The 27,731-nt window shown below is 37.7% G+C and overlaps 1 protein-coding gene across 4 annotated transcripts in view; it reads right to left on the bottom strand.

Annotated features, from left to right (window-relative positions):
- Positions 1-27,731, bottom strand: part of AGO3 (argonaute RISC catalytic component 3) — a 133,209-nt gene that overhangs the window by 93,246 nt on the left and 12,232 nt on the right. For all 4 annotated transcript variants that reach the window (XM_035250797.3, XM_002806988.6, XM_078331209.1 and 1 more), the window contains exon 2: positions 24,391-24,562. In XM_035250797.3, the coding sequence (XP_035106688.1) occupies positions 24,391-24,536 (146 nt within the window). In that variant the 5' untranslated portion in view covers positions 24,537-24,562. The remainder of the gene's footprint in view (positions 1-24,390; positions 24,563-27,731) is intronic.

The raw sequence follows: 27,731 nt of genomic DNA, 5'->3' as shown, positions 1-27,731 counted from the left end.
AGGATATCAGAGGTCGAAGTCCAACTTAATGAAATAAAACGAGAAGACAAGATTAGAGAAAAAAGGATAAAAAGGAATGAGCAAAGTCTCCAAGAAATGTGGGACTATGTGAAAAGACCAAATTTACGTTTGATAGGTGTACCTGAATGTGACGGAGAGAATGAATCCAAGCTGGAAAATATTCTTCAGGATATTATTCAGGAAAATTTTCCTAAACTAGCAAAGCAGGACAAGATTCAACCCCAGGTAATACAGAGAACACCACAAAGATATTCCTCAAGAAGAGCAACCCCAAGGCACATAATCGTTAGATTCACCAGGGTTGAAACGAAGGAGAAAATACTAAGGGCAGCTAGAGAGAAAGGGCAGGTTAATTACAAAGGGAAGCCTATCAGACTTACAGCAGATCTCTCAGCAGAAACTCTACAAGCCAGAAGAGAGTGCAGGCCAATATTCAACATCCTTAAAGAACAGAACTTTCAGCCCAGAATTTCATATCCAGCCAAACTAACTGAAGGAAAAATAAAATCTTTTATGAACAAGCAAGTACTCAGAGATTTTATTACGACCAGGCCTGCTTTACAAGAGCTTCTGAAAGAAGCATTACACATAGAAAGAAACAACCAGTATTAGCCTTTCTAAAAATATACCAAAACTAAAGAGCATCAACATAAAGAAGAATTTACATCAACGAATGGATAAAATGGCCAGTTAACATCAAATGGCAGTAATCCTAAATTTAAATCAACTAAATCCCCCAATCAAAAGATAGCCAAAACCCAACGGTATGTTACATCCAGATGCATTTCACATGCAAGGATACACAAAGACTCAAAACAAAGGGATGGAGAAAGATTTACCAACCAAATGGAGAGCAAAAATAAATAAATAAATAAAAAGTAGGAGTTGCAATTCTCGTATCTGATAAAATAGATTTTAAAGCAACAAAGATATAGTGGTAAAAGGATCAATGCAACAACAAGAGCTAACGATCCTAACACCCACATACATGGAGACTTAGACTTGAATGAGAGAGAAAATTAATAAGAATATCAAGGACTCGAACTCAGATCCGGAACAAGTTAACTTAATATTTATAGAGCTCTCCACTTTAAATACACAAAATATACATTCTTGTCAATACCACATCACACCTACTCATAGGTTTAAATGAAACATTGATTGGCCATTATTAATACCCATTTTTTTTTAGAATAAAGCAATATTTCCGTTCTCTCTCCCTCTTTTTCTTCCTCTCCTTCACTCCTTTTTTTTCTTTCCTTCTCTCAAAAAAAGAAAAAAAAGAAATCAACTTGTAGATCTCTAAATCCAGGTTGGCAATGTCTCTCTCATTGCTTGATTTCCTTCCTTCCCTTCTCTCCCTTCCTCCCTCCCTCCCTTCCTTCTTCCCTCCCTTCCACCTTTCCTCCCTTTCTGCCTTCCTCCCATCCTAAAAAATAAATAAAAATAAAAATTAAAATTAAAAAATTAAAAAATATATATACATTTATATAAATGTATACTTATATATCAAAGCAGGATATATATATATATGTACACCACGTTTCACTACAGTTTTAGCAAAAATATATAAACATACGTGTGTGTATATATATCCTGGATACACACATACACACACACACACACACACACACACACACACACACACAGGTATAGGAGATCCTCAATAAATGTTCTAAGAGTGAAAAATCTACCTCAATGAAATGCTGAACTTCCAATGGACTATATCTAGAACTGAATTCAACACATCTCATCAGAGTTAAATGTGGTTATCTTCTGTTTGTTACTCCTGTTTAATTAATAGTATCTCCATCTTCCTAGTTACCCAGATTCAAAACTTGGCTCATCTCTTTACTCAACTGGTTACTGACTCCATGTCTTTGCAGTATTTCTTACACCAATCCTTTATTTTCCATTCCCAATAACCACAATCCTAAAGAAAAAACCTATACCTGGATTATTTTAAGTTTTTTTTTTAATGTTCTTAGATTTTTTTTTTTTAACTCCAACCCAATTTATATTCACTGCTAAATAAGTTCCCAAGCCCCACTTTTATTCCTTGGGTACAAAAAATTTAATCATACTCCTCAGTTCATAATATGTTATCATCTGTATAATACTGCTCGTCTAACTAGTTAACTCATTTCTTTCCATCTCCATTTCCCATCCCCATTCCCCTTCCCAAGAAGTTATTCTTCTAATTTGTTTGATTAACATTTTTCTGTTTGTATATATTCCTACCTTTACGCTGTGTTAGATTTTTTTAAACCTATTCATGTTGCTGTGGTATAGTTTTAAAAGATTTATCTGTAAAACAAATGGTTGTATGCAATTTCAGTGACTTGGTTCATTGTTTCTGATTGATGCAAAGCACTCTACAGGTTGTCTATCCATTCTCCCAGCACTGCAGATTCACATCGTTAATTGCCAGACACCAAAAACAATGCTGAAATGGTATCTCTGTACATGTCCCCTTATGAACCTGTGTGAGAATTAATCTCTACTTATAGACCCAGAAACAGACTGTTAGATCAAAGTGAATTTTATCAGGTAAATGATGAACTGCCAAATTGCTCTCAAGAATGGACAACACTAATCTGCACTCAAGACTCCTATTTCCCTACGTCCAGCCAATATGTGGCATTATCCAGCTTTGCTTACTAATTTTTGTCAGCATAATTGGTATAAACTAAAAGCACATTTTAATTTAGATTTCTCTTATTACCAATGAATTTGAGAACATTATCAAATTAAATTTCACCTTATGACCTCAGGCTGTTGAGGTATTAATACTTTTCTAATACTAAGTCACAAAGATAAATTATGTTTTATTAATTTTATAGTTACATTATTTTGGTTCTTATTTTTAAACGGCTAGGATCCAATTTTATTTATCTCCATCTAGTGAATAGCTTTCCTCTTATCACCTACAAAACAGCTTACACTTAACTAATCAAATTGTAATGGCATTTTTTTTTTTGAAAGAAAGAAAAAGAGAAAGGGGGAGAGAGAACAGAAGTGTTGCTTTATTGTCCAGGCTGGAATGCAATCTAAAAATAGGTATTAAAAACCTCTTTTATGCCAATAGTTGTACTTAACAGCGGAGACAGGAAAAAATAAAGGAAGAAAAGAACAAACAGCCAACCAATATTTCATTTAAGTCTATGAAATGCTATGCAAATGCTGAAGGGTGTTTTACTTCCAATTATGTGGTCACTTTCAAAATAGGTGTAATGTGATACTGAGAAAAACGTATGTTCTGTGGTCCTGGGGTGAAGAATTCTATAAATATTCACTGAGTTTACTTGTTCCAGGTTTGAGTTCAAATCTTAGCTGTCCCTGTTAATTTTCTATCTCATTGATCCGTCGAATATTAACAATGTGGTGTCAAAATCTCCCACTATTATTGTGCGGGAGTCCAAGTCTCTTTGTAAGTCATTAAGAACTTGTCTTATATATCTGGGTGTTCCTATATTGGGTGCATATATATTTATGATCATTGACTCCTGTTGTTGCATTGATCCTTTTACCATTATGTAATGTCCTTCTTTGTTTCTTTTAGTCTTTGTTACTATAAAAGTCTATTTTGTCAGAGACAAAAATTACAACTCCTGTTTTGTTTTTTTTTTTTTTGCTCTCCATTTGATTGGTAAATCTTCCACCAACCCTTTCTTTTGAGTCTTTGTGTGTCCTTATGAGATGGATCTGGATACAGCGTACCGATGGGTTTTGACTTTTTATTCAATTTGCCTGTCTGTGTCTTTGATTGGGGCATTTAATCCATTTATATTTAGGATTAACATTAATATTTTTGAGTTTAATATTGTCATTTAATGCTAGCTGGCTATTTTGCCCATTAATTGATATAGATTCTTCATTATGGAGATACTCTTTACCTTTTGGTAAGTTTTTGGGATGACTGATACTGATTGTTCCTTTCTGTGTATAGTGCTTCTTTCAGAAGCTCTTGTAAAGCAGGCTTGGTGGTAATGAAATTTCTGAGTACTTGCTTGTTTGCAAAAAATTTTATTTTTCCTTCATTTATGAAGCTTAGTTTGGCTGGATATGAGATTCTGGGTTGAAAATTCTTTTCTTTGAGGATATTGAATATTGAACCCCACTCTCTTCTAGTTTGTCGGGTTTCTGCTAAGAGATCTGCTGTGAGTCTGATAGGCTTCCTTTATGGGTACCCCGACCTTTCTCTCTAGCTGCCCTTAGAATTTTCTCCTTTATTTCAACCCTGGTAATTCTAATGATTACGTGTCTTGGAGTTGCTCTACTTGAGGAATATCTTTGTGGTGTTCTCTGTATTACCTGGAGCTGAGTATTGTCCTGCCTTACTAGGTTAGGAAAGTTTTCCTGAATAATATCCTGAAGAATATTTTCCAACTTGGATTCATTCTCTTCATGGCATTCAGATACGCCTATCAAACATAAATTAGGTCTTTTCACATAGTCCCACATTTCTTGGAGTCTTTGCTCATTCCTTTTTACTCTTTCTTCTCTAATCTTGTCTTCTCATTTCATTTCATTAAGTTGGTCTTTGACCTCTGATATCCTTTCTTCTGCTTGATCAATTCGACTGTTAAAACCTATGCATACTTCACAGAGTTTTTATACTGTATTCTTCAGTTCCATTAATTCACTTACATTCCTCTCTAAATTGTCTATTCTCTTTAGGATTTCATCAAACCTTTTTTCAAAGTTCTTAGTTTCTTTACATTGGGCTAGAACATGTTCTTTTAACTCACAGAAGTTTCTTATTATCCACCTCTGAAGCCTAAATCTGTTAATGGAACACTCATTCTCCATCAGGCCTTGTTCCCTTGTTGATGAGGAACTGTGATCCCCTGTAGAGGGAGAGGCATTCTGATTTTGGGTATTCTCAGGCTTTTTACGCTGATTTCTTCCCATCATTGTACATTTCTCTACCTGTCGTCTTTGTAATTACTGACTTTCAAATTAGGTCTCTGAGTGGACATCCAACTTGCTGGTTTCCAGAGCTGGAATCTGAGCAACACACTGCGCCAGCTAAAACAGCAGCGTTAAGATTCATGGTGCTTTTTTGCCTGGGAATCTCCGGTCTGGCTTCCTTCTTGAGTCCCTTTTTCAATCAGCTGAATAGGCAACTCTGCCTTCCTGGAGCTCCAAACGTCGACCGAAAGGGGACCCAGTCCCCTTCACTCTGCACCAAGAACCGCCGCGCCAGTCACAAGAGTCGCACTGGCGACCTGTGGGGCTCCTCCGCTGGGAATCTCCTAGTCCATGAGAAACAAAAATTCATCTGAAAGTGTGGCGTCCTCTAGTTCTCTGCGCTTTCACTGGGAGCTACAATCCCAAGCTGCTAGTTATCGGCCATCTTGGATCTCTCTCCTGTAATGGCATTTTTATCTCATTCACTTCTCATATATAAATCAATCTGAGTTCTCTATACTGTCCCAGTGGTCTGTTTGCCTGTTCTTGTGCCAGTACCATAAGTTTCCACTATTACCAGAGTGTTTATTAAGGGGCAGGGTAAGTTCCCCTATTTTTTCTAAGTGTACTTGAACACTGGAATAACTTTCCACCTTAGAAAACTATCAATTCCATATGAAAAGGAAACATATCTAGTGCCCTACATATAGTAAGTAATCAGTAAATATCTGTTACTTAAGAAACCTCCAACAACACACACTTGGAAGACATGACTAGCATGTTAAAAACATAAAATTAGTGTATTAAAAAGCTACTAACAACTACAACAATGAACAAATGAAGAAGAAACATAATAAGGGCAACTGTAATAGCTAAATACTTATGTCTGAACAGTTCAACTGTAATAAGAACAAATTAGAGGATCTCAACTTACCCACTATTGCTGTGGAAAAAGGTTCTAAATGACTACCAGCCCCAGATGAGCTAATAGTATGATGTGGTTTCCTCAAAAATAAAAAACGGAGGTTGCATATATTTAAGTACTCAGATAACCCACTTAATAAGGCAGGTAACTATCCCACCATATATTACCATGGATCATTTTACATTTTGGAGTTCTCTGTTCAATTTGTGAAAAATATAAGACCCTACCCTAAAAATTCAAATATAATAATAAGAAGGCAATCCTGATAGAAACTCACATAATGTGAGTAAAAATAAATCAAACCAAGGACTTTTAGTCTGGAATAAGAAAGACTCAAAAAAATTAAAGAATACATCTTTGGCTATTTTGATAGATTGTCATGTGAAAAACTGAGTAGAAAGTCCATTGTATGTGGCAAGAAAGAACTAGGAATAATAGTTGGAACATAAGACAGAGTTAGATTTTGAAATAAAATTTCCAAATTTTCTAACCACTAGAGTTATTCAAAAGTGGATTACACTATGTTATAAAGTACCTGACTTTATGTTTTCTAGAACTGTTCAAAGGGCAGCTATATGACCAATTATCAGGGAAGATAGAAATTTAAGATTAAAATGAAAAATTCACAATATCCTCTTACAGTAAAATTTAATTTAAAAAATACCAAAAAATAAAACATTGTAAATTTTATCACAGTAAATTGTATCATGGCATTAGATATTACTCTTATGAATAATTACACTTACATTTGACAATTCAGTTCAGAGCCTTAAGGAAATAGTAGTAGAATTCTATAGTACACTGGTCAATTTTTCCACTCAACAGTCATAACTGACAAAACCTATGCTACAAAGAGAATCATTTTTCCTGAAGACCAAGAGTTATTATGTTTCTTAACTGCTCACTAATATGATGTAATTAATTCACATATTTATAATTTTTTTTTTTTTTTAAGAGACAGGGTCTCACCAGCTCAGGCTGGTCTCAAACTCTTGGGCTCAAGCAATCCTCCTATCTCAGCCTCCCACAGTGCTGAGATTACAGGTGTGAGCCACTGTGCCTAGCCAAATTCATGTATTTAGAATTTTAGCAAAAATAAAAATAAAAATAAAAAAAATTTTGAGACCAGGTCTTGCTCTGTTGTCCAGGCTCGAGTAATGCAATCATAGCTCCCTGTAACCCAGAACTCCTGAGCTCAAGTGATCCTCCTGCCTCAGCCTTCTGAGTAGCTGGGAATATGGGTATCCAGCAGATTTTAGTATGCAAGCTAACAAAATGACAAATCTAGGGACAGCAAACTCTCATTTCTTATCTCAAAGGATATTATGGAAAAGGGTAGTTTATTAGAATCTTTAACAGGTAGGCATCTGGAACTAGAGAAAAAAACTCTTTATAATAGTAATTTATCTAGTTTCCTAAGCCATCTAGTCAGCTATAGTAGCAAAGGTGCTACTGTATTATGCTGAAACTTGGAATTGGAAAACTGTCAACCAAATCTTTAAAATATATGATAACCTAAGTACTGAAATAAATAGGCATGAGTTTTTAGTCCCACTCTGTCACTCAATTGTTAAGAAACTTATTTAACCTCTCCAACTTTAGTTTCTTTATCAATAAAAATGAGATAATAGTCTCAGGAATCAAATGGGATATTAGTGAAAGTAATTTGGAAATTAAAGCAAATATGTATTTTTATATTTAAATTTAAGCATAATTATTTCACAAATATATTTCAAGAATTATACTGAAGTCTTCCAAATAACGAATGAATACACTACAATGCTTTAGCATCAAATATAGTATATTAACACAAAAAAGGAACAGTGCTGGTAATTAACATAAACTGATCACTGGGTTTCCTCTATATTTTATAACACCAGTCTTTTATTACAGTAACAGGATTAGGAGTGGAATCTCTTGTTCAAATACAGTACTTTTGGCAAAATATTGAAATGTATATTGTTAAACCAGTTCCTAGTTTACTCTAAGTAGTAAAACTACACTAATAAAAATACATAAAATATTTTAACTTCTAAAACAGTGCTTGGGAAGTAAAATCTGAGTAAACACAGATAAGAAAGTCTAACCAATCTTTAGTGGCTTCCTTTCTTGCATAATTACACTGTGATGCATTTTTTAGAACCTCAGCTAGAATTTAAGAATCCTTAAGAATAACTGGCAATTATTCAAAAAATGAAATCTACCTGAGTACATTAGATCTTTTAAAGGGATACAGCCTATCCTACCACTCTTACCTCAATTACTATTTCCTACATTCTGATACCAACTCTTTTGACTCCAACACGCTCTGGTGCACAGACTACAAGGTAAAATTTAATAGTAGTTTCATTAAGTTCTGAAATTTACAGAACTGTATGAGTAAGTTCCTGACTCATACAGCAGAAAAATGGTAGGAAAGAGAAACTTTAATGTAAAGAAGAGGAGAGCAAATTATTTTCCTGTGAGCTATATACTATAAGCTCATAGAGATCTACCTTCATCTCACTTTATTAGGTACCACTTAATTCTCTGCTCCCAAAAGGCAGAATGAAAAATACTATTCTAGTCTACAGAAGACAACATGAAAGAATATTTTCCACAAAAGTCTATTCACATTATCCACGACTACAGTATAGACAGAAAGATTGCTAAGGTGTAAGATGTCAAAATAATCCAGAGGTTTATAAAACACAACTAAAACAGCTGGCAGTTTCTCCAATCTCGAACTTACCTTTTTAACTCTGTGGTTACTAGCAGAGAAGGTAGGCAATAAATACTTCTGCAACAAGATAAAATTTAAGGTGTGCAAATAGAGAAGAAAAGGATTATATTTTAGATCTTTTTCCTTTCTTTTCTTTTCTTTTTTTTTTTTTTTTTGAGACAAGGTCTGGCTCTGACGTCCAGGCTGGAATACAGTGGTGCAATCTTGGCTCACTACAACCTCTGCCTCCTGGGCTCAGGCCAACCTCCTGTCTCAACCTCCTGAGTACTGGGACTACAGGAGTGTGCCACCATGCCCGGCTAATTTTTGTATTTCTTGTAGAGATGGGGCTTCATCATGTTGCCCAGGCTGGTCTTGAACTCCTGAGTTCAAGTGATCTGCCCACCTCGGCCTCCCAAAGTGCTGGGTAGATCAAATTCTTAATACTTTTTTTTTTTTTTTTAAGATACAGATTGTGCTCTGTCACCCAGAGGATGGAGTGCAGTGGCTCACTGCAGCCTCCAACTCCTGGAGTGAGCACTCCTCCCAGCTCAGCCTCCTGAGTAGCTAGGATTACAGGTGTACACAATTATACCTGGCTAATTTTTAAATTTTTCATACAGAAGGGGTCTCCCTATGTTGCCCAAGCTGGCCTCGAAATCCTGGCATCAAGCAATCCTCCTGCCTTGGCCTCCCAACATGCTAGAATTACAGGCCTTACATGTGCCACTGCACTTGGCCAAAATTTTAATATTTTATAATATAAAATCCAAACTGAGCATTTTTCTTTTTTTGAGACAGAGTCTCAATCTACTGCCCAGGCTGGAGTGCAGTGGTCCAATCTCGGCTCACTGCAACCTTCACCTCCCAGGTTCAAGTGATTCTCGTGCCTCAGCCTCCCAAGTAGCTGGGATTACAAGCATGCACCACCAGGCCCAGCTAATTTTTGCATTTTTAGTAGAGACAGGATTTCACCACATTGGCCAGGCTGGTCTCGAACTCATGACCTCAAGTGATCTGTCTGCCTCAGCCAGGCAAAGTGCTGGGGATCACAGGCATGAGCCACCACGCCTGGCTCATAGAGAGCATTTTACTACAGACTATCTTTGTAGTCATTTCATATGTGAATTCTTTTTTTCTATTACATTGGAAGTTTCACATGGATGAAAACTGTTATAATCGTATATATCACACCAATGCAGTAAACATTTCTAGTATTCATGAATAATTGACAAATTATTTTAGATTGTGAAAAAAAAATTAACTCAATCTGGCTGACACTAACAACTCTCTTTCAGAACACTTCTTCAAGCCACCAACTTCTTTTTTTCCTTTTCTTTTTTTTTTTTGAGAGAGTCTCACTCTGCTGCCTAGACTGGAGTGCAGTGGTATGATCTCAGCTCACTGCAACCTTCACCTCCTGGATTCAAGCAATTCTCTCAGCCTCCCAAGTAATCCAAGCTGAGATTACAGCTGTGTACCAGCACACTGGACTAATTTTTGTATTTTTAGTAGAAATGAGGTTTCACCAGGCCAAATGAGGTTTGGCCAGGCTGGTCTCAAATTTCTGGCTTCAAGTGATCTGCCCACCTTGGCCTCCAAAGGGCTGTGATTACAGGTGTGAGTGACTGCTCCAGGCTGGGTCACTGACTTAACTGGCATGTATGATGGCGCATTTTCAGTCTTTACACTCCTGGCTTTGTTTAGCATTTGCCACTGCAATCAAACTTTGTTCCTTGAAAATCATGATTCTTAAGGCCAGGTGTGGTGGCTCAAGCCTGTAATCCTAGCACTTTGGGAGGCTGAGGTGGGCAGACTGCCTGAGCTCAGGAGTTTGAGACTAGCCTGGGCATCATGGTGAAACCCTGTCTCTACCAAAAATATAGCCAGCCTTGACGGCATGGTGCTGTCAAGCTACTTGGGAGGCTGAGCAGGAGAATCGCTTGACCCCGGAGGGTAGTGGTTGCAGTGAGCAGGGATTGTGCCGCTGTACTCCAGCCAAGAAGATAGAGCAAGACTGTCTCCAAAAGAAAAAAAAAAGAAAAGAATAAAGAATATCATGATCCTTACCTTGCCTTCTTTGAAACAGCTTCTACTTTGTCTTGGTTCTCCTACCTTTCTGATCTCTGTGTGTCTTCACTGGCAAACCTGAAATAATAGTATCTCAGAGATCTAGTCTCTGTTTTTTTATCTTTACATACCTCCTCAGTTTTTAACTATCACCTACATGATGACTAATTACAATCTCCATTTTGACTTATCTCCTGAGCTCTAGACACTTATTTCCAATAACCATTGAACTTGTGCATTTTGATGTTTCTTATGCAATTCAACCTCCAAATATTCAAAATACTATATACTACAGATCCCTTCAGAATCTGTATTTCTGTTAAAACCATTACTACTGCACAAGCTAGGAACTATGAAGCCATTCTTATCTCTATCCTTTCCTTACACACCTAAATTGTCCATTATTTTTCTAAATCTTCCATCTATGCCCTCCATTGTCACTATTGCCACTGTGTCTTTGAATACATTACCTATAATCCAGGAAAATACATACCAGAGGTACCAAGGGTTATGCTGAAGTATGAGAAAAAATTAAACGTATTTTTGATTTTCATCTAACAAGTAGGAATTAAGATTTACTAATATTCATGAATATGGATTGACACTGCTGCCTTCATTTATTCCATGTTAGATGGTCAGGCGCAACACATGGCACACCAGGAATCCTAGGAGAGTAATGGGAATTCTGCAACACATAAGGCCAGACACAGTGGCTCATACCTGTAATTCCAACACTTTGGAAAGCCAAGGTGGACGGATCACTTGAGACGCAGAGTTCAAGACCAGCCTAGGCAACATGACAAAATTCTGTTTCTACAAAAAATACAAAAATTAGCCGGGCATGGTTATGTGTGCCTGTAGTCCCAGCTACTATGGAGGCTGAGGTGGGAGGATTGCTTGAGCCCAGGAAGTCAAGGCTGCAGTGAGCCATGTTCATGTCACTGTACTCCAGCCTGGGCAACAGAGTGAGACTCTGTCTCATTTTTTTTTAAAAAAAGAGTTAACAGTGGATCCTCATTCATTAATTTTCAGCATGCTGCAACTTTTTGTAGTTCAAGTGTGTGAGACACATATTCAGTCAGGGTTTTTTGTACTATTAATCTGAAAAGTTCAAGTTATTTAAATATATTTTTAAATAGCTCAAAGTTTTCTTTAATTTTTCTACAGTTACATATTAAAACAGTTTGAAATGTGTGTGCATTTATATCTATATTTTTTTTTTTAGTAAACTGTCAAACAAATTTTAATTAATGGGGATGTGTGATCAATGGTCTGAAGACCACTGACCTAGACTACTACAACAGCCTTCCAAATGTTCTCCAGGGCTCAAGTCTTTCTCATCTCTCATTCCCCACACTGTCATTAAGTATGGTTTTAAATACAGATGTTCTTCATTTGTTTAAAAACTTCCATTGGCTCTCTACTATTTCTGAATTCACAAGCCTCAGCATGGATTTAAGAGTCTTCATAACCTACTCCCTAGCTAACTTTTCAGACTCATCTCTAGTTACTCTATTTATAATGGCCTGTTTCTATTATACAAACATGTCATACCTTTGCTCATGCTCTCTATATGGATTATTTTTTCTCTTTGTCCATTGGACAACTTTATGTTGTAGCATTTATCAGTTCAGGAAGGTGCTGCATAACTTTTCAGTCAATTACAGACCACATATATGATGGTGATCTCATAAAATTATATCAAATTTTTACTGTACTTTTTATGGCATAACTATTTCGCTCAAATACCATGTGATATATCACATTCTCCTCCTTACCCAAAGGCAGGAATCATTACTCTTTCATCGCAGTACATAATGTACATCTCAGAATTTGTCACCCTGTACAGAATTAAAAATATTTAAAGAGATCATGTTTTATCTATATTGTTGTTGCTAGAACCTAGAACAGTGCCTGACACAAAACAGGAGTAAAGTGAATGAAATAGTTAATGAAAACAGAGAGAAGATCCAAAAGTGATCTTCAAGTTTCCATATATCCTGCAAATCTAATACCAATAGCATAGTATCTCTGTATAAGTTCAGATAAATGATTTAAATAAATTTAAGTTAACCTAAGGAAAAAACCGGAACAGGCTAAAGTAAACAAATCAAGGTACATATAGAAGAGAACACTATACAGCTATAATAATTTATATCTACACAAACAGATAGATGTTGGTAATAATACCTATGTACTAGTCCCTGGTATGTAAACATATGTTAATTTATGAAAGTAACTTCAAATTTCAAATATATTATAGAAATATTAGTCAAAAGGCTAATTTCTACTGAGTACTGTATTTAGATGCCACTCTAAAATAATTTTGAGATGTGAAATAATTACCATCTGTTAGCTTTCCTATCTTCCGAGTGATTAGGAAGGAAAATAAAACTTGTTTACTAGCTGACATATTTTGTATAATAGTTTCCCCAAGATCACTAAACACTCAAAACTACACCATTTGGTTTTTACTGGTAGCGTTTTCTGAAGTATGTCATCTAAATCATTTTAATCAGAAGTATATCCTCCTATAGATATGACAACAAAACCACAGTGACAAAAGAAACAATGTTAGACACCATCAAAATTTAAAAAGTTTGTGCTTCAAAGGACACCATCAAGACAGTGAAGATGCAACATATATAAACAAAAATTGTGCAAATCACATACCCAATAAGGGACATTTATCTAGAACGGATAATGAATTTTTCATAACTCAATAACAAAATGACAAATAAACCCATTTAAAAATGGGCAGCCAAGCACAGTGGCTCATGCCTGTAATCCCAGCACTTTGGGAGGCCAAGGCAGGTAAATCACCTGAGGTCAGGAGTTTGAGACCAGACTGGCCAACATAGTGAAACCCCATCTCTACTAAAAACTACAAAATTTAGCTGCACATGGTGGTGCACACCTGTAGTCCCTGCTACTTGGGAGGCTGAGGCAGGAGAATCGTTTGAACCCAGAGGCGGAAGTTGCAGTGGGCTGAGATCATGCCACTGAACTCCAGCCTGGGCGACTGAGTAAAACTCTGTCTCAAAAAAAAAAAAAAATTAGCAAAGGACATAAATATACATTTTTCCAAAGAAAATATACAAATGGCCAATAAGTATATAAAAAGATGCTCAACATCAGTCATCAGGAAAGTGCATATCAAAACAACAATGAGATATAACTGCATATCCACTAGGATGGCTATAATTTTTAAGAAGACAAATAATAAATATTGGTGAGAATGTGGGAAGACTTATCTTCATACACTGCTAGTGGGAATGTAAAATGGTGCAGACATTTTTGTCTTCTGTTTTTTTTTTTTTTCCTTTTTAATAGAAATGGTGTCTCACTATGTTGCTCAGGCTGGTATCAAATTCCTGGGCCCAAGTGATCCTTTTGCCTCAGCCTCCCAACATGTTGAGATTACAGGCGTGAGTCACCATGTCGAGCTGGTGCAACCACTTTGGAAAAGAGTCTGGCAGTTTCTCAAAAGATTAAACATAGAGTTATCATTATGAATTCACTAGTAGGTATATATCCAAGAGAAACGAAAATGTATGTTCACACAAAATCCTGTACATGAATGTTTATAGCAGCATTATTCATAGTAGCCAAAAATGGCAACAACCCAAATGTCCATCAAATGATGGATAAACAAAATGTACTATATCCATACAATGAAATATTATTCAGCAATAAAAAGGAATAAACTACAGTTATGCATCACTTAATGATGGGATATGTTCTGGGAACTGCATCATCATTTTGCTGTGTGATCACAGAGTGTACTTAAACATCGTTAGATACAGAGCCTACTACACATCTAAGCTATGTGGTATGGCTTATTACTCCTGGGCTACAAACCTATACAGCACATTACTATACTGAATACCGTAGGCTACTGTAACACAATGGTAAGTATTTATGTATCTAAATGTAAAAAAGTACAGTAAAAATATGATTATTGTAATCTTATGGGACCACCAACATATGTGTGGTCTGTAATTGACTGAAACATTATGCAGTGCCTGACTATACTGATATAAGCTACAACATGAACAAACCTTGAAATCATTATGGAAAAAGAAGCCAGTCCCAAAAGGCCACATAGTATATGATTCCATTTATAAGAAATATTCAGCCAGATGCAGTGGCTCACAACTGTAATCCCAGCACTTTGGGAGACCGAGGTGGGTGGATCATTTGAGATCAGGAATTCGAGACCAGCAGGGCCAACATGGTGAAATTCCACCTCTACTAAAAATGCAAAAATTAGCTGGGCATGGCAGCAGGTGCCTGTAGTCCCAGCTACTCAGGAGGCTGAGGCAGGAGAATTGTTTGAACCCAGGAAGTGGAGGTTGCAGTGAGCTGAGATTGCACCACTGCACTACAGCCTGGGCAAAAAAGCAAGACTCTGTCTCAAAGAAAAAGAAAAAAAAAAAAAAAAGGAATTCCCAGAACAGGCAAATCTACAGAGAAAGAAAGTAGATTAGTGGCTGGCAAGGACTGTGGACAGGGAGTAACGGGTAGTGACTGCTAATGAGCATGGGGTTTCTTTTTGAGAGGATGAAAATGTTCTAAAATTAGATTGACATGATGGCTATATATCCTTTCTGGGAATATACTAAAAACCACTGACTTGTACATTTTAAATTGGTGAATTATGGCATGTAAATTATATATCCATCAAGTTATTTAAAAAGAAATATGCCCCCTCTTGGCATACTATCTAATTATAACACTATACCAATGACATTCCTAACAGCAGAAAAGCAGTTTTTTTTTTTTTTTTTTTTTTAATTTTTTATTGGATTTTAGGTTTTGGGGTACATGAGCAGAGCATGCAAGACAGTTGCGTAGGTACACACATGGCAGTGTGCTTTGCTTTCCTTTTCCCCTTCACCCACATTTGGTATTTCTCCCCAGGCTATCCCTCCCCACCTCCCCCTCCCACTGGCCCTCCCCTTTTCCCCCCAAAAGACCCCAGTGTTTAGTACTCCCCTTTCTGTGTCCATGTGTTCTCATTTTTCATCACCCACCTATGAGTGAGAATATGCGGTGTTTCATTTTCTGTTCTTGTGTCAGTTTGCTGAGGATGATGTTCTCCAGATTCATCCATGTCCCTACAAACGACACAAACTCATCATTTCTGATTGCTGCATAATATTCCATGGTGTATATGTGCCACATTTCTCCAATCCAGTCTATTATCAATGGGCATTTCGGTTGATTCCAGGTCTTTGCTATTGTAAACAGTGCTGCAATGAACATTCGTGTACATGTGTCCTTATAGTAGAACGATTTATAGTCTTTTGGATATATATGCAGTAATGGGATTGCTGGGTCAAATGGAATTTCTATTTCTAAGGCCTTGAGGAATCGCCACACTGTCTTCCACAATGGTTGAACTAATTTACACTCCCACCAACAGTGTAAAAGTGTTCCTTTTTCTCCACATCCTCTCCAGCATCTGTTGTCTCCAGATTTTTTAATGATCGCCATTCTAACTGGCGTGAGATGGTATCTCAATGTGGTTTTGATTTGCATCTCTCTGATGACCAGTGACGATGAGCATTTTTTCATATGATTGTTGGCCTCATATATGTCTTCTTTTGTAAAGTGTCTGTTCATATCCTTTGCCCACTTTTGAATGGGCTTGTTTGTTTTTTTCCTGTAAATCTGTTTGAGTTCTTTGTAAATTCTGGATATCAGCCCTTTGTCAGATGGGTAAACTGCAAAAATTTTTTCCCATTCTGTTGGTTGCCGATCCACTCTAGTGACTGTTTCTTTTGCCGTGCAGAAGCTGTGGAGTTTCATTAGGTCCCATTTGTCTATTTTGGCTTTTGTTGCCAATGCTTTTGGTGTTTTGTTCATGAAGTCCTTGCCTACTCCTATGTCCTGGATAGTTTTGCCTAGATTTCCTTCTAGGGTTTTTATCATGCCAGGTCTCATGTTTAAGTCTTTAATCCATCTGGAGTTAATTTTAGTGTGAGGTGTCAGGAAGGGGTCCAGTTTCTGCTTTCTGCACATGGCTAGCCAGTTTTCCCAACACCATTTGTTAAACAGGGAATCCTTTCCCCATTGCTTGTTTTTGTCAGGTTTATCAAAGATTGTATAGTTGTAGATATGCTGTGTTGCCTCCGGTGCCTCCGTTTTGTTCCATTGGTCTGTATCTCTGTTTTGGTACCAGTACCATGCTGTTTTGATTACTGTAGCCTTGTAGTATAGTTTGAAATCCGGTAGTGTGATGCCCCCCGCTGTGTTCTTTTTGCTTAGAATTGACTTGGCTATGCAGGCTCTCTTTTGGTTCCATATGAAGTTCATGGTGGTTTTTTCCAGTTCTGTGAAGAAAGTCAGTGGTAGCTTGATGTGGATAGCATTGATTCTGTAAATTACTTTGGGCAGTATAGCCGTTTTCACGATATTAATTCTTCCTAACCATGAACATGGAATGTTTCTCCATCTGTTTGTGTCCTCTCTGATTTCATTGAGGAGTGGGGTTTGTAGTTCTCCTTGAAGAGGTCCCTTACATTCCTTGTGAGTTGTATTCCAAGGTATTTTATTCTTTTTGTAGCAATTGTGAATGGCAGTTCGTTCTTGATTTGGCTTTCTTTAAGTCTGTTATTGGTGTAGACGAATGCTTGTGATTTTTGCACATTGATTTTATATCCTGAGACTTTGCTGAAGTTGCTTATCAGTTTCAGGAGTTTTTGGGCTGAGGCGATGGGGTCTTCTAGGTATACTATCATGTCGTCTGCAAATAGAGACAATTTGGCTTCCACCTTTCCTATTTGAATATCCTTTATTTCTTTTTCTTGCCTGATTGCTCTGGCTAGAACTTCCAGTACTATATTGAATAGGAGTGGTGAAAGAGGGCATCCTTGTCTAGTGCCAGATTTCAAAGGGAATGCTTCCAGTTTTTGCCCATTCAGTATGATATTGGCTGTCGGTTTGTCATAAATAGCTTTTATTACTTTGAGATACGTTCCGTCGATACCAAGTTTATTGAGGGTTTTTAGCATAAAGGGCTGTTGAATTTTGTCAAATGCCTTCTCTGCGTCGATTGAGATAATCATGTGGTTTTTGTTTTTGGTTCTATTTATGTGGTGAATTACGTTGATAGACTTGCGTATGTTGAACCAGCCTTGCATCCCCGGGATGAATACTACTTGATCATGATGAATAAGTTTTTTGATTTGCTGTTGCAATCGGCTTGCCAATATTTTATTGAAGATTTTTGCATCTATGTTCATCATGGATATTGGCCTGAAGTTTTCTTTTCTTGTTGGGTCTCTGCCGGGTTTTGGTATCAGAATGATGTTGGTCTCGTAAAATGATTTGGGAAGGATTCCCTCTTTTTGGATTGTTTGAAATAGTTTTAGAAGGAATGGTACCAGCTCCTCTTTGTGTGTCTGGTAGAATTTGGCTGTGAACCTGTCTGGACCTGGGCTTTTTTTGAGTGGTAGGCTCTTAATTGCTGCCTCGACTTCTGACCTTGTTATTGGTCTATTCATAGTTTCAGCTTCCTCCTGGTTTAGGCTTGGGAGGACACAGGAGTCCAGGAATTTATCCATTTCTTCCAGGTTTACTAGTTTATGTGCATAGAGTTGTTTGTAATATTCTCTGATGATGGTTTGGATTTCTGTGGAATCTGTGGTGATTTCCCCTTTATCATTTTTTATTGCATCTATTTGGTTGTTCTCTCTTTTATTTTTAATCAGTCTGGCTAGTGGTCTGTCTATTTTGTTGATCTTTTCAAAAAACCAGCTCTTGGATTTATTGATTTTTTGAAGGGTTTTTCGTGTCTCAATCTCCTTCAGTTCAGCTCTGATCTTAGTTATTTCTTGTCTTCTGCTGGGTTTTGAGTTTTTTTGATCTTGCTCCTCTAGCTCTTTCAATTTTGACGATAGGGTGTCAATTTTGGATCTCTCCATTCTCCTCATATGGGCACTTATTGCTATATACTTTCCTCTAGAGACTGCTTTAAATGTGTCCCAGAGGTTCTGGCATGTTGTGTCTTGGTTCTCATTGGTTTCGAAGAACTTCTTTATTTCTGTCTTCATTTCATTGTTTACCCAGTCAACATTCAAGAGCCAGTTGTTCAATTTCCATGAAGCTGTGCAGTTCTGGGTTGGTTTCTGTATTCTGAGTTCTAACTTAACTGCACTATGGTCTGAGAGGCTGTTTGTTATGAGTTCAGTTGTTTTGCATTTGTTAACACATTGCTGCTCTGAGATTTCCATTAAAAAAGCCATAATTGGATCAATATAGATTTGCTCTTTTTCTTTCTAAAATTCAGTCATCTTTCTGGGTGCAGTAAGATGACTGGGGGTGAGGAAAGGACAAAAAAGGCACCATCTTTCTGGCCAAGGTGGGCGATCTCTTGAGACTGTGACTTTGAGACCAGCCTGGGCAACATGGCAAAACTCTGTCTCTATAAAAAGTAGAAAAATTAGCCAGGTGTGTACCTGGTCTCAGCTAACTGAGAAGCTGAGGTAGGAGGATTACTTGGGCCCGTGTAGGTCAAGGCTGCAGTGAACTATGATTGTGCCACTGCACTTCAGCCTGGGTGACAGAACGAGACCCTATTTCAAAATAAATAAATAAAACAAAACTCAATCATCAGTATTACACTATATCCATAAGAAATATACAGAAATATTTGGCATGTTATTAATCATCATAGAACAGTAACAGTAGTAAAAATGTTTAACTTGTAAAAGAAAACTGAGCCAAAAAATGCAACCACAGGCCGGGCGCGGTGGCTCAAGCCTGTAATCCCAGCACTTTGGGAGGTCGAGGTGGGTGGATCACAAGGTCAAGAGATCAAGACCATCCTGGTCAACATGGTGAAACCCCATCTCTACTAAAAATACAAAAATTTAGCTGGGCATGGTGGTGCGTGCCTGTAATCCCAGCTACTCAGGAGGCTGAGGCAGGAGAATTGCCTGAACCCAGGACGCGGAGGTTGTGGTGAGCCGAGATCGCACCATTGCACTACAGCCTGGGTAACAAGAGCGAAACTCTGTCTCAAAAAAAAAAAAGAAAAATGCAACCACAATCTACTGCTATTTTAAGATATCTTCAAATTGTTATTCATGCTTTAAAATAGATATTGCAGTTATACTCATGTTGTATATATCATTTTTAACATGTATTCCATTATTTAATGGTTTTGAATAAATACATACACTATTCAACGTATATTTATAGGTTGGACAAACCAGCATAAAATCTTAAGTTACAGAATTTATACACTAGGTCATATGTTCCTAAAAATATTTGGTTTTTAGTTGCTGTAACCATTCACTTATTAGAAACTAGTAACATTTGAAATGTACTTTACATACTCATTTACCAAAAGTTTACTTTCCATCAAAATCATTTAATAGGGGGAAAAAGGAAGAAAAGAATCTCCTTTCCCATCCCACCCCCCCAATACAAAAGGGGGTGAGGAAAGGACAAAAAAAGCAATAAATCTAAAGAATACACTTGTAGAAAGGTTGACCCACAAAATGATTCACTAGCATTTCCTGGATACTGCATCTGAGAAGACTCCAACTAAAGTGGAAATTATTTGACTATAATACCTCTTTCTACTATTATGATTAATGCCTTAGTGCCTAATATTTGTTCTTGTGGCACATGAACAAGAAAAACCTCATGCATGTTAATTTAAGTATTAAAAAATGTAAGTCACTTAGAGGAGAATCACCATGACTTTATAGAAGGCAACAATATAAATCTTTAATAAGAAACTAAATAAGGCTGGTCATTGTGGCTTATGCCTGTAATCCCAGGACTTTGGGAGGCCGAGGTGGGAGGATCACTTGAGCTCAGGAGTTCAAAACCAGCCTGGACAACATAGGGAGATCTCGTCTCCTATAAATAAAAAGTTTAAAAAATGGTCTCAGCATGGTGATGCCTGCAGTCTCAACTACTCGGGAGGCTGAGGGAGAAGGATCACTTGCGTCCAGGAGGTTGAGAATTGCAGTGTGCTAAGACTGTGCCACTGCACTCCAGAGCCTGGGAGACAGATTGAGACGCTGACTTTGAAAAAAAAGAAATAAAACAATTTGTTTTGTTTTAATATTTTGGATAAGTTAAATTAGACATAATAGAACCACTCCATTTTGTCCTTTAACTGTTTTGCTAACATTGGAAAGGAATTGTTAAGTTCTATGTAGTTCCTTTTAACACTTAGAATTCCAGTTGTTGAAGCGGAGGAACTGAGCCACCACACCAATTTCAGAAGGCCACCAAGTTTTAACTGACTATTCATGCAGTAATACTGTAAAAACTGAAGACAACTGCAAATCAGCTGAAGAAAATGGAATAAGTTTTGCAGATGTTGACATCAAATCAAAGCATTATTAACAAAGTATAAAGCTGATTAATGCCATTTTTAGAATCCCAAACAAATCCTACAGTTCCTATCAAAACTCAAAAACATGATAAAAATGATTAAAATTTTACATAAGAAAAAATCTTAAAACTTTCCACTTGGAAACATTTATATTACAAATCTAAATTACTGGTACTGGCAAAAAAAATGTAAGATAAAGCAAACTAAAGATGAAATGTAGTTAAGGATGTCAAAAGACTCATAAGTTAAAACCAGAATGTACCACACTAATTCATGACATACATTTTTCTCACAAACTTAATACACTGAGCAGCTACATATGAATTCTATGCTATATAACTTTATATACACATATATAATATGCAAATTCTCTGACCCACCCTCCCCCAACAAAAAAACGAAACAACAATGTTAGGCAGGAGAAAGAAAAAGTCTAATAAACAATTCTGTTCTTTATACTTAATATTTTTGCTACCACATCACTTCCTTGTAACTCATCTGGCATACTAAAAAAACGAATTGACATCCCTCAAGCCCCAGGTCTTTAATTAGATTAACGAATGCCTTTCTATTTTTATTTATTTATTTAGATATGTGGTCTCACTATGTTGCCCAGGCTGGAGTCCAGTGGCTATTCACAGGCACAATCACAAAACACTGCAGCCCTGAACTCCTGGGCTTAAGTAATCCTTATGCCTCAGCCTTGGGAGTAGGTGGCACTATAGGCCCATGGATGGCCCAGCTAATACCTTTTTAAAATGTAAATATCTACCAGAAGGATTATCCTTCACTGAAATCTACACATTAATGACCCAGTTTTGAGAAACAAGGAAAAGGGAATCTCTATGAAAGTACAGCATGGGTTAGTTAAGTCCCCAAGTCATCCCAGTGGATGACGGCTAACAGAAAGACATAGAGAGAAGGCAGACCTAGACCAAGAGTAGCCTACAGATCGTAGGAGATAAGAGTAGGGCACTGAAAAATCCATGTTCAGGTATAACAGTCCTCTAGAATATCCAGTTTATTCAGTTTTCTTTCCTGTCCCCCACCATCACACTCATTCCATTTTACTTTTTTCTTTTTTTTGAGACAGAGTCTCACTCTGTAGTCCAGGCTGGAGTGCAGTGGGGTGATGTCGGCTCACTGCAATCTCTGTCTCCCAGGTTCAGGCAATTCTTCTGCCTCAGCCTCCCGAATAGCTGGGACTACAGGCACGTGCCACCATGCCTCGCTAATTTTTTTATTATTCATAGAGACAGCATTTCACTATATTGGCCAAGTTGGTCTTGAACTCCTGACCTCATGATCCGCCTGCCTTGGCTTCCCAAAGTGCTGGGATTACAGGTGTGAACCACTGTACCTGGCCCCCATTTTACTTATTTATTTATTTTTTTGAGACGGTGTTTCGCTCTTGTTACCCAGGCTGGAGTGCAACAGCGTGATCTCAGCTCACTGCAACCTCCGCCTCCTGGGTTCAAGCAATTCTCCCACCTCAGCCTCCTGAGTAGCTGGGATTACAGGTACGCGCCACCATGCCCAGCTAATTTTTTGTATTTTTAGTAGAGACGGGGTTTCACCATGTTGACCAGGATGGTCTTGATCTCTTGACCTCGTGATCCACCCGCCTCAGCCTCCCAAAGTGCTGGGATTACAGGCTTGAGCCACCGCGCCTGGCCCCATTTTACTTTTATAAGCATTTCATTCACTTTATTGAGTATTATGTGCCAATCACTGAGCTGACATGAAGTGACAAAGATGACAGAGAACTCTACTTTTCATGAAAGGGTCATACTGGGGAAAAAAAGAACAATATGTAAGTACAATGCACTAAAAACGCCATAATGGAAGTGCACACCAAGTACTACGAAGTCACAGAAGAGTAGGGCACCACTCTTTTGACTTGTGCTGTTCACTTTAATAACATTCAGGTATCAATCTGAAGTTTAGAAAAGAAGTAGAGGCTACAGCAAGATAAGGAGTCATCTATCTATTCACAAATGGTACCTTAAAGTGGTATCTGATAATATGCTAAAAAAAACACCTATAGGAATGTTATAATGAACATATAATGCAGAGAACCTTCCCCTTAAGCCTGATTTAGACTCAATACACCTGGTTCTTTTCAACCATTATACTTTTGTTCTGCTATCCTTCCTTAGAAAAAACATTTTTTTAAAATTATATATACGTTATTTTTACTACAGCTAACCAAAATTTTACTGATTGTTTTAGATTAACTTCTTCCTTTACAAAATACTTCCTAATGACTACCAAGTCAGGATTCTGGAGTTCTGGTTTCACCTTTCCTACTTGAAACATGTTCTTGACTAAATCCCTTAACCTTTCTGGATTTCAGCTATAAATAAAAAGGGTATTAGATTAGCTAACTTCTTAAGGGGTTCCTTCCAACTGTAATACTCCGCAAGTCTTCCTGACCTGATAAAGAACTCTGCACTACATGTTAATTACAACATTTCTTTAGGTGTTTTTTTTTTTAAACATGTTATTACAAAGTCTTTTACTGCTCATTCACTTTCAGGTGTAAAAGAAATATTAACAATTAGGATAACAAGCCCAAGAAAAAGACCTTCATACTTCTTATGTGGTGTCTTACCTCCTTGAGAGAAACAACATTCTTTTTCTTAAATGTCTTAAATGAAGGCTCTTAAAAACATTTATTGAATAAGAAAAGGCTGGGATCATGCAAACTAAAATGCTAAACTGAATATCACTTTTTTTTTCAATGTATTATCTTTCTTTTTAAAAACAAAACCTAAATAGATGTAATATATACCCAATCATAAATTCCTCTTATATTCCCTGTATTACCTAAACCACATCCAGGAACATAAATGGCATGGCGGGGAGGAGAGGAAGCTTACTGAAAGCAAGCTAAATCTTTATATACCATCTGTACTTATTCCTATATGATAGTAAGGAACAGTCAGGAATTGGGAAAGGAGAAAAGAAAGCATGAAACCACCATTTCTACCCTCACTGCTGTTATCATCATCATCATCATCTTAGAGGGATCATTATGAAAGTGGTAAGTAAGGGAGCCGAGGAGAAAAAAGCAAGCACGGATGTATTGCCTAAGAGCAAGGAAGATGATGTGCTTAGGATGTTCAACCTGATTTCAGGAGCATGTAAAAATAACTCGGACCTTTTCTATTATCACAGGGAAAATGTGAGCTCATGTTATAATAAAATAATTTCAAAGATTTTTTTCCCCCACTCTCATACCTCTGAAGTACAATCAGTTTTAAAACAAATTACCAGATGTTTTTGGTCAAACTGTTACATATTGTCATTGTTATTCAGATATACAAGATAAACATAAATAATTACTAAGGAAAGACAAATAGCAAAAGATCTTTGCAGTTTCATGATTCTTACCTGTTCACTCTCCTAGGACACTTGTCTGGTTTAATATCTACCTCATAGAGGTAGACATCAATCTTTGGGATTTCAACTTGAAAACAGTTAGCCAGCAGTTTAATGGGTTTGCCCATGGTGCCATAGCCAGGTCTTCTGGGCACCATGAGTAGGGGCTGGGCCCCAGCGGGTCCTGCCAGGGAAGGGGGGAAAAAAAAAGAGTTACAGTTATAAGCTGTATTCTAAAGCCTTGTCAACCAGAGTACGTTAGAATTTTAAGTACAGCTGATAATGGCTAAAGCCTAGTTCTGCAAGATGACATCATTCCTAACACTTCAACTTCTGTCACCCTAGATTTTCTCTCTTCATTAGAAATAAACACACAGAAAACCATATGCCTCTGGAAAACTGTTCTGGAAAGAGCAGAGAGAAGGGAGAACAATCACACAAACCAAACCAAGGTGAGCATGAGCAAGCATAACTCAGACCTAAAGAGTGTCAGACCAACAGCAAAGTAAGGTTAAAGAAAATAGAAGGAGGCCGGGTGCGGTGGCTCACGCCTGTAATCCCAGCACTTTGGGAGGCCGAGGTGGGTGGATCACGAGGTCAAGAGATCAAGACCATCCTGGTCAACATGGTGAAACCCCATCTCTACTAAAAATACAAAAAATTAGCTGGGCATGGTGGCGCGTGCCTGTAATCCCAGCTACTCAGGAGGCTGAGGCAGGAGAACTGCCTGAACCCAGGAGGCGGAGGTTGCGGTGAGCCGAGATCACGCCACTGCACTCCAGCCTGGGTAACAACAGCGAAACTCCGTCTCAAAAAAAAAAAAAGAAAAAAAATAGAAGGAAGGGCAGGGCATGGTGGCTCATGCCTAATTCTAGTGCTTTGGGAGGCCAAGGTAGGAGGATCACTTGAGCCCAGGAGTTCGAGGCCACAAGTGCTATGACAGTGCCATGACACTCCTGCCTTGGTGACAGAGACCCTGTCTCTATTTAAAAAAAAAAAAAAGGAAAAGAGTAAAATAAAAAGCAATATATAATTTTAAAAATCAAGAAAGTACAGAATCAATTATTTGATTATTTTTCAAATAAATATTTGAAAGATAAATATTTCAGGCCAAGCATGGCAGCTCATGCCTGTAATTCCATCACTTTGGGACTCTGGGAGGCCAAAGCAGGTGGATAACCTGAGCTCAGGAGTTCAAGACCACCATGGGAAACATGGCAAAACCCTGTCTCTACCAAAAATATGAAAAATTAACAATATGGTAGTGTACACCTGTGGTCCCAGCTACACAGGAGGCTGAGGTGGGAGGATGGCTTGAGACTGGGAGTTTGCAATGAGCTGAGATTATTCCACTGTACTCTAGTCTGTGTGTCAGAGTGAGACCCCATCTCAAAGAAAAAAAAAAGGATAAATGGGCTGGACGCGATGCCTCATGCCTGCACTCCCAGCACTTTGGGAGGCCAAGGCGGGCAGATCACCTGAGGTCAGGAGTTCAAGAATAGCCTGGCCAACGTGGTGAAATCCTCTCTGCATAAATACAAAAATTAGCCAGGTGTAGTGGTGCAGGCCTGTAATCCCAGCTACTTAGGAGGCTGAGGCATCACTGCACTTCAGCCTGGGCAACAGAGTGAGGGGCTCTGTCTCAAAAAATAAAAATAATAAATAACAAATAAATAAAATTGATAAACTCCAGGCAATACTTCTTTCTTCTTTCTTCCCTCCTTCCTTCCTTCCTTTCCTTTTTCTTTTTCTTTTTTTTTTTTGAGACAAAGTTTGGTTCTTGTTGCCTAGGATGGAGTGCAATGATGCAGTTTTGGGTCACTGCAACCTCTGCCTCCCAGGTTCAAGCGATTCTCCTGCCTCAGCCTCAGGAGTAGCTGAGATTACAGGCATGCACCACCACGTCTGGCTAATTTTTTTGTATTTTTAGTAGAGACGGGTTTTCACCATGTTGGCCAGGCTAGTCTCAAATTCCTGACCTCAGGTGATCTGCCCACCTCGGCCTCCCAAAGTGCTGGGATTAAGGCACAAGCCACCTTGCCTGGCCCTAATTTCTTTTATAAAGGAGGAAAAGGACTTATATAACAGACGTGGAAAAAAAAAAATCACTACAGTTACTGAAAACATTACAAACACTGTGCCAACAAATTTGACAGTTTGATGAAACAGACAAATTCCTAGATAAATAAAACTTATGGATACACTAAAGTACTAAACAGCCAGGCACAGTATCTTGTGCCTGTAATCTCAGATACTCAGGAGGCTTAGGAGCTTAGGAGTCTGAGTCTAGCCTGAGCAAAATGCAAGACCCTGTCTTAAAAAAAAAAAAAGTATTATACATCAAATTCAATACAAAATGGTACAGTCACTTTGAAAACCAGCAGGCTGGTTTCTCAAAAAATGAAAAATAGAACTGTCATGTGATCTAGCAATTCTACTTCTGGGTATTTGCTCAAAAGAAGTGAAAGCAGAAAGAACTGAATGAAGAGTTATTTGTACACCCATGTTCAGGGTAGCATTAGCCACAAAAGCCAAAAGGTGGAAGCAACCTAACTGCCCATCAATAGATGGATAAACAAAATGTGGTATATACATACAATGAAATATTATTCAGCCTTATAATAGAAATTCTGATACACCCTAAAACATGATTGACTTAGAAGATATTATGCTAAGTGAAATAAAACGGGCTGGGCATGGTGGCTCACACCTGTAATCTCAGCACTTTGGGAGGCCAGGGTAGGCAGATTGCTTGGGCTCAGGAGTTCAAGACCATCCTGGGCAACATGACAAAACCCCATCTGTATCTATCTACCAAAAATATAAAAATTAGCCAGATGTACACCTGTAGTTCCAGTTACTTGGGAGACTGAGGTGGGAGAATCACTTGAGCCCCAGAGGTAGAGGTTACAGTGAGTCAGATCATGCCACTGCACTCCAGCCTGGGCAACAGAGCCAGACTCCATCTCAAAAAAAAAGGTTACAAAATGACAAACGCTATATAATTCATATGATTCCACTTATATGAGGTACCTAGAGTAGTCAACTTCATAAGAAACAGGAAGTAGACTTGTGGTTGCCAGGAGCTGAGGCATGAGCTAATGGGGCTTGTTTAATGGACACAGTTTCAATTTTACAAGATGAAAAGGGTTGTGGAGATTGGTTGCAAAATACTGTGAATGATGTACAGAACACTACTGACTGTATGCTGAAAAATGGTTAAGATGGTAAATTTAACGGTATATTTATTTTACATTTTTTAATAAAAAAATTTAAAGGAAACCTAAGCAATGTCCAGCATTAAATTTTTGAAGCTCCAAATATAGCTTCGTTAGTCAAAATTCAAACAATAA

Source organism: Callithrix jacchus, chromosome 7 (assembly GCF_049354715.1).
Source record: "Callithrix jacchus isolate 240 chromosome 7, calJac240_pri, whole genome shotgun sequence".
Lineage (NCBI taxonomy): Eukaryota > Metazoa > Chordata > Mammalia > Primates > Cebidae > Callithrix > Callithrix jacchus.
Note: the sequence above shows the minus strand (reverse complement) of the source record. Positions and strands in the feature narration are given on the sequence as shown.